The sequence below is a fragment of the Monodon monoceros genome, unplaced genomic scaffold (genome assembly GCF_005190385.1).
Source record: "Monodon monoceros isolate NGI ecotype Baffin Bay Population unplaced genomic scaffold, NGI_Narwhal_1 Super_Scaffold_6, whole genome shotgun sequence".
NCBI classification, from domain to species: domain Eukaryota; kingdom Metazoa; phylum Chordata; class Mammalia; order Artiodactyla; family Monodontidae; genus Monodon; species Monodon monoceros.
The window spans coordinates 11,218,343-11,226,726 of NW_021703783.1; the positions used below are offsets into that span (position 1 = coordinate 11,218,343).

General features: G+C 41.5%; 1 protein-coding gene across 2 annotated transcripts in view; it reads right to left on the reverse strand.

Annotated features, from left to right (window-relative positions):
- Positions 1–1,597: 1,597 nt before the first annotated feature.
- ERP27 (endoplasmic reticulum protein 27) overlaps positions 1,598–8,384 on the reverse strand; it is a 22,122-nt gene continuing 15,335 nt past the window's right edge. For both annotated transcript variants that reach the window (XM_029205293.1, XM_029205292.1), the window contains exons 5-7: positions 4,850–4,975; positions 3,291–3,488; positions 1,598–2,489 (exon numbers count right to left, since the gene is read on the reverse strand). In XM_029205293.1, the coding sequence (XP_029061126.1) occupies positions 2,442–2,489; positions 3,291–3,488; positions 4,850–4,975 (372 nt within the window). In that variant the 3' untranslated portion in view covers positions 1,598–2,441. The remainder of the gene's footprint in view (positions 2,490–3,290; positions 3,489–4,849; positions 4,976–8,384) is intronic.

Genomic DNA, 8,384 nt, shown 5'->3' on the forward strand with positions numbered 1-8,384 from the left:
ACTTTCCTGGCATTGCTCTGACTCATGCCCTCCTCCCACTCCTGCCTTCTGTTGTAGTCATCCAAACCTTCTGATAGATTTTACAAAGTTCTATTGTATAACATCACCACTTCCTTCATCCTCTAAGGAAAAAAGTATGGCAGTCTTGCCAGCTAGGACCAATAAATGACTCCACAATGAAAAATAGCTGTGATATACCTAGATATTTCAACAATAATATGGCCTTGGGAAAATGAATCTAGAGTCTTAGGAAGATATTACTCAAAGACAGAGAAGATCTAGAGATGACAGAAGTTTATAATACTAAGTGTGATCTTCAGTGAATGAATGAGAACTTTTATAAATCTCTTCTTTTGAAAGAAGTTCTATTCTTTGGTCATAACTCCTGTACAAAGAACGAGATTGACTGTGAAGAAGACAGACAAAAATAGCTTTCAGTTCTGGAGAAACATAAACTGAGAAGGAATAATTAAATTAAATACCATAAAGATAAAAAGGCACATACAAAGTACTATGTATAGTAAAATCGCTATTTGAAGGTAATCAAGCAGAAAAATACACTGTAAAAATGTAAGACCTATGGTCAGTGGTGACCATAGTTATTAGGGGGAAGACTTCAAGTAAAATATTTGAAAAATTAACTCAATATTGAATAAAATATAGCTCATGGGAATTTATGTTTTAGCGTTTACCAAATTCCTACGATAGTCTGGAATCCCATTATTTTAAGCAAAGAAAGAGGGAACTTTGAAAAAGAGGGAAGAGAGAAAATAATAAAGTCAATCAAATGACTTGGAAATTTTTTAAAAAGGTGAAAAGTTTGGATTATGAGTATGGAGGAAAGAAGATTAGATAAGAGGGCTTAAGACCAACCAGCAAGGAGTTAAAGGTACCATTTAGTGATGGTGATTGGCAGCTGTTAAGAATTTCCACTCAGTACAGGTAAGAAGAAACAAGCTTGTGTGGCTACTGGACCTCAGCTGGATATCAGGAAGAATTTCCTGACTGTAAATGTCAAGAGCTCTCGTTTGCAGTATCAAAGGGAGGCTTCTGGGATGTGCCTATCCCAGGAATATTTTTCAGCCTTAAAGCAGGAGACTGTTTGGGTGGTTTTCAGTAGACCTGTGGATGGATGGGATGGGCTTCTCAGAATCTACTGGTCTCGTGTTGCCGAGGGGTGTACCATACACAGCTGCTTTCACAGAGTCCATGCCAGCAGCTGACTCCCAGCTCAGTGGCCATGGAGATTTCCCCCTAGGAAGGAACAACTAAGTCTTTCAGTCTCTGTTCCCCACTTGGACCAGTCCTTAGGTATACACTGTAGTTTTTCAGCTCTTCAGCACTTAGGTACTTTGCTTTGGAGCCAAGGGCCTCCTGGGAACAATGTCTCATCTGTGTGTTCACAGTAACAGCCTGTGGGCCAGAGACACTCAGCCAAACTCTCCCTCTATTCCACAAGGGCTGGATTGCACACTTCACCTGCAATAATCCACGTTTAGCCAGCCCCAGCTCGCCCCTGGGGCCAAGCTCCCCCCTCCTACCCCTTCTCCAACCTTTTACCTAATTTGATTCCCATAGCTCCTCTGCCACGTTTATATCAATCCTCATGCAAGATGGTCTCTACCAGCTCCCATCCCACCCACAGTGAACGATAACACATTAGTGGCTCATGGCCTGACTCTAACAGTAGATACCAAAGGGGGAGGTCCATTCTGCTGAGTTGGGTGGCGGGATATTTATAAGGGATTTGGTCTGCAAAGAGATGCCAGTCTTTTCCTATAACATGATGGCCTTTTATTTATCATGCAGCTGTTGGTTTATATGGGGAGTTAGGAACTTGAAACAAGAATAGAGTTTTTACACGGTCTGTTTCTGTTGAGTTCAGAGACTTGGAAATATCATTTGACTTCTGGCAAAAAGACAATTTCAGAAAGGCATTTAAAACCATCTTCTTGTCCTTGACCCTGAGTCAGAGAGGGACATGGGCTTATGAGGAAAGCAGAGTTTCAACCCTTAGGCAACCCTACAAGAGGTTGTGTGTAGGTCACGTGCAGTATATGAATTCAATATCAAATGACACACCAGAACAATCTCCCTCTAGGAATGTTACCCCTTCATAGCAGTAGTGCAGTATTTCTCATACAGCCTCCATCCAGTGGTATGTATGACAGTGCATGGGCCTACTCAGTATGAATGCAGAAGAGAAAATCGGAAGGGTAAAATTTAAAAGAAAGGGAAAGTAGAGTCAATGAGACTTTAAGGAACAAACTGGAGCTGTGCGCGCGTGTGTGTGTGTGTGTGTGTGTGTGTGTGTGTGTTTGTGCATGCATGTATATGTGTAAAGTCTGGTGATCCTGTTTACTGTCTCTGAGGTTTGGGTTACCCCTTTTTATTCGGTATAAAGTAGCTACTTGGTCCTACGCAGAAGAAGCAGGGAGAAATCAGAGTTCCATCTTTGACATCTTTTCTTCTGATTCATGATTTTCTCTCTGAAAAACACCATGAGACTGATATTCAGATTTGGAGTCCACTCTCGTTTTTGAACTCTGAGATTAGCAATTTGAGCTATTTAATTCCTCCTGAAAGTCCTAAATCCATCTTCAGTTTTTATCTCGTGAACTCCTTATATGGAATTTACTTGTTTCCCATTGATGTTGTACACAGAATGGTAAAATCCAAAATTCAGCTCCTTTGAATATGCAAGACCTTTCCAAAACTGTTTTTGGAGTTCTGTTCCCATGACTACATCTTAAAAAGCATCCCAACTCTGACCACCATATCCTCCTATCCCTTTACTCTTTTCTTTTTTTACACTGATACCATTTTTTCGCCTTTAATATTGATAAAGATCAGAAAGCTTGAGAACACATTGTGTGGACAAAGTTTGGGTAAAACAGACTTTTGTTTATATTATTGGGGGATGAGAAACAGCTGGAAAAAAAACTGGAAACAGTCTAATCAATAAGAGAATAGTTAAATAAATCATGGCCCATCAATACATTAAAATTCTGTGTAGTTGGTTAATAAACTATAAGAAAGCTTGTCACATATGAAATGATACCTCACGTTAAGTAAAAGAGTCAAGCTGTACAATGATATACAATAGTGTATAATACTCTATCAATTATGCAAAAGAAGAGGCTGAGTGCATGTATTTATATGCACATTTCCTATCCCTTTACTCTTAATCAAATCCAGTGGAGGTCAAAGAATTTTTATTCAACAGGAAATTAAAGGGACCAAGAGGGGAAACAAACCTCAACTTGCTTTACCTGTAGTCTCACACTTACCAACCTCTTCCCTTTCAGGAATCCATCACAAAAGTTTTGCACGTGCTCTACTGAGACTTCCGTTATGGGCAGTGTATCCCACACATCGTCCAGAGTCTGGTAAATTGCCAATGCAGGCAGCTGAGGCTTCTTTAGTTTGAAAAATGATATCACCTTCCCATTTTTCTTCACACCACTGTCCACCAGAATAAAAAGAATCTGCAGTTGGAGAAGTTTGGAAAAGAAAGATCTCTCTGAGGCTCTGGGGAGGAAGAGACACCTTGTGATTGTTGGAGTTTACACTGATGGGATTTAGGGTCTGTGCCACACAATTTATTATTTATTTATTTATTTTTGCGGTACGTGGGCCTCTCACTGTTGTGGCCTCTCCCGTCGCGGAGCACAGGCTCCGGATGCGCAGGCTCAGCGGCCATGGTTCACGGGCCCAGCCGCTCCGCGGCATGTGGGATCTTCCCGGACCGGGGCACGAACCCGCGTCCCCTGCATCGGCAGGCAGACTCTCAACCACTGCGCCACCAGGAAGCCCTGTGCCACACAATTTAAATCTTCATTGAGTTAAAATGAATTTCTTCTTATTTTGCATTGTTTTGGTTTTTTATCCCTTTGATCGGGTTTATTTAATTTTAAGACCGTAGAACTGGAAGAGACTTTAGGGGTTAGCTAAGGGAGAAAGTATGGCCTATTGGCTAAATGTGGAGAATTCTTTTTAAATGTTACCTGTAGTACTTTCTAGCTGTGTGACTTTGGGTACATTACTCAGCTTCCCTGAGATTAGGTGTTCTCATTGGAAAAATGGGCTTTTGTTGGGGGAGATTGAATGAGAGAATGGAATTAATATTTCTAGTACAGTTTTTAGCGTATAGTAAGTGCTTGAAAACTGTTAGCTATTTTGTATTATTAAGTCAAACCTTCTGTCCAAAGTGGAAATCTTCTTGATAATAGTCTAGAGAGTTATTTATGTTTAGTAACACTGAAAACTTCCAGTGCTAGGGAAACCAGAAAACCAGAAAGTCAGCTTGTTTTATTACCGGACAGCCCTTGTCATCGAGGCCTCTAATTCAATGCAGTAGCCTTGAAGTGGTTGAAGTTTTACTATTTCAGTAACATAAGCAGAACTGCACAAAGTAGGGAAGGGAAAGAAATAAATATTTATTGAACATCCAGTGGGCACTAGATACCTGACAGGTGTTTTAGATGAGAAATAAGCCCTGAGGTCTAAAACTTCAGAGTTTATAGCAAGGAGTAAATAAATCGTGACTAACAGGTGATTTTAATTTTCAGTTTCTTTGGGTCTCTATTTTCTCTGCACCCATCAAGGCATAAAAAAAAGAAATAGACTTACTGCTAATGGAAGGTATGATTAAACACATCTTTAAGAGTATAAAATACATCTTAAGTTTTAAATCAGAGTAATGGGATTTATTATGCCCTAGCTCTCACTTTGTTATCTCTTAACCTGATGTATTTTCCTCATTTATCTCACTTCCCTGGTCCCATCTCCCTTTTTCTAGTGTCTTGCTGCTGAGTATTCAAAAAGGTATTTCCCAGTCCAGGCTTACCTTCCCCTGGAAGAGCTTAGCTGCTTCCTGGTATCTGTGCAAGCTTTCTTCATACTCTGGGGAGGCCTTGTTCATCATCATTAGAAGATGAATTGGAATCATACTATTAAATAGGCCAATTGCAGTCTGGGAAATTGAAATGTATTGAAGCAGAATGAAAGTGAAAAGGAGGGAAAAAAACATTAGTGACAACCGGTGAATAGGTACACTAGAACATAAATGAGAGCTGTCTATCCATCACATCAGTGGCAACTCCTCCAAGGTGGTGCTGAGTCAGTCTCACCCTCTGGTTTTCATGCAACTGTGTAGTTTTCTCCTCCCCACATTGAATAGGGCTGAGCTGAGTAACCAAAGGGATGTTGCAGTAATGCTGGAGTGTGACCTCCAAGGTTAGGTCATAGAAGACACAGTGGCTTCTGCCTTGTTCTCACTCGTATCACTTACTCTCTTAATACTGGTCACTCAAGCAGTCTTATGAAGAGATTCGCATGGCAAGGAGCTAAGGCCTCCTGCCAACAGCCAGCACTGACTTGTCTGTGATTGAGCCATCTTGGAAGCAAACTCTTCAGCCCCAGTCAGCCCTTCCCGTGACTGCCTCCCTGACCGATGGCTGCCACTTCACATGAGCCCCCAGATTTGCAGCACCTAACCCTAGCCACTCCCAAACGGTTGACCCACAGAAACTGTGCGAGACAGTCCATTTTTTTTCTGTTCTAAGCTGTTAAATTTGGGAGTAAGCTGTTATACATCAATAGGTAACAAATACACCATGGAACATTTTAGTCACCTTTTCAAACCCTTTTCATGTTGCGAGAGGAGCCAGATGCTCTTAAAATGTGGACTTTGCATGTCAGTAGTGTATACTTTTGAGAGCTTATGATGTGCTGGGCACTGTTTTCAGGTCTTTATGTGTAATAACTAATTTAATCCTCAAAGTCCCAGTTTTATAAAAGAAGAAATTGAGGCCCAAGATCTCCTAAAGTCCTGAAAGTGTTGAACTGCGATTCGCAGCAAGCAGTGTGGCTCCAGAGTCCATGATCTTAACCAGCGAGATGTACTGCCTCATACACAGCTGATGGCAAATCCTCAACAAAACCAATTCAGCCCTCAGCATGGCTGAATCAGAGCACCTCAGGTCAGCCATAAGGTAAGCTATTCAGGAGACCAGAAGCATTGGCCCTTTTTTACTGATTAGAGGTGGTCATTCCCCGGGAAGTTGTCGGTGATGGAGGGGAGGGGACAGCTGTGAACCAGAGGGAGGAGAGAAGGTAGAGTGTAAAACTCTGGCATGGGTTCCCTTCATTTCCCTTTCCTGAAATAGTGCTGCAACTGTTGCTATTTTAAACAAAATCCCATTCCTTTTCACCCCTCCCTTCTAAATACAGAAAGCACTGCTGTAAAACTAGCGTGTGCACAAGAAGAGAGAGTATGGTGTGTTAAGGAATCTTTGGGCAGAGTCCCAGGGTGGTGGGAGGGGGAGCAACTAGGTAGGATCCTTCCAGAAGCTACACACTCCTCTTAGAGATTTTTTTTTTCACCTCTACTGGCCAACATGTAGGTAAGGAGAGTCCAGTGAGTTCTTTCCCAAAACTTTCCCCCTGCAGTTTCAAACCAGGTCTTACATTTTAAGTTTGGGAGATTGGATGCTAAATAATTGTCTCTTGTTCTACTAGATCCTGCTACTTAAATTTAGAGCATGCATCTACTCTCCTAGAGTGGAGGTGGAGAATAAAGCTTGAGAAGAGTCAAAAAATCAAAGCTGAGGAGTCAGATGATATAGTTGTCTTCGCAGAAGGGATTGAACACAGCAGAAGTGATCAGTTTAGTTCTAATAGATTAAACAGCTGGATTTTCACCTTGAAGCCAAGTATTGAGTGTGTGCCTTAAAAGTGCACAGGAGGCCAACTACATGGCTATGAATTTCTGCCCAGTTGCTACTGATACAAACCTCTGTACCAGCAACAGATGAGAAACAACTATAGTAGTGTGGGCGGGTCACCAGTTGAGAAAAACTACTTTTCGGAAATGTAAAAGTCACAATAAAAGTTGAACTTGCTTCTCTAAAGAAATTCTTTCCTAATTTCTTCTTGATGTGATTTGCTGTCACTACTAATATGGAACTTAACAAATGTCATTGTTCTATAAGATGAGAGATGGACCAGGCATCAGAGCTCAGGAAGGCTAGTCCTTGCGTCTGCCCTCGTTCGCCTGCAGAACTCCAGGACCCTGGACCATAAGCTCAGGGACCGGAAGATCATCTTTCCTGGTCCCACATGCACTCCTGGCAGCTTTATAGACACAATGACCAGAATGATGATGGTCTAGGAGAAAAATGCCTTTTCAATTATTGCTGCCAACACCCCTGCGGTGCGTGTGTTTGGAATCTTAGCAGAAGTGGAAATGGAGTCACCATTCCATGGAGAAAAACATGGTGTGAGAGGTGGACAGGAATTTAGTCAACAGGAAAAGGGGTGTTTTCTGTAGAAGGCTGCGTGGGGCAATGGAAAAACCACAGGACTCAGTCAGACAGACCAGTCATAAAAAAATCAGGGACAAGTGGATAGGGCTGCCACTGAAGCTCAAATTCCTAGTCATATGGCCTTGAGGAAGTTACTTCACTTTTCTGAACTCCCATTTCCTCTCCAGTAGAATAGAAGTAGACAATATGAGCTAATGCATCATCAGTTATATTTTCTGACTTAAAAGATGCCTTTTCCACTTGCTGTGTAATCTTGAATGTTGTTTGAACTTGAGAGTTCTCTATAAAATGGACATAATAATTTCCTCTCTTCTACCTCAAAGAATCTCTGTGAGTATTAAATGAGAAAATGGTGTGAAAGGGCTTTGTAAGTTCTAAAAAGCATGACATGCATATAACGTACTGTTACTAGAGAACGCATAGCATTTCTGAGCTGATGTAGATCACTGGAAGTCAACACTCCATCAGTCTACGATTTACGTTCAGGAAGGCAAAAGCAGGACATGCAAGGTAATTCTATAAGCTGTAGAGTGTTAGAAGGCCAGCAGGACAGGTGGACCAGCAGCCTCACCCAGGTTTCAGGCAGCATGCAATACCCAAGGAAGACAAACCCAGAAAGAAACCTGAGACCCCTTGAGGGTCTAGGCCAGACCAGGAAATGTTAGTTACTAGTCCACAAGGAGATAGGCACAGGGAATAGGTGTATAAAAACTTTAAAAAAATTTTACTTTTTTGTTTTTCAACATTTCATTGGTCTATTAATTTACTTTTGTTGTAATTTACAAAAGTATTGGTCACCAATGCTTTAGGGAAACAAAATGGGCCTTCAGCGTTTTTGCAGCTGTGGCGAGCTGACAATCTTGTTGCCTTCACTGAACTCTCTCAGGCAACCAAACTCAGAAGTTTTGAAGTAGTCACCTCAGCACTGCACTCTCTCTTTCTTACTAGTCATGTGACGTCATTTAACTTTTCTGTTTCTTTCTTTGTTGGGTAGGGACAAGTCTATCAGTCTTAAGGGTTGTAGAGGGATGGCAACATAAACGACTAGGTGTTCAA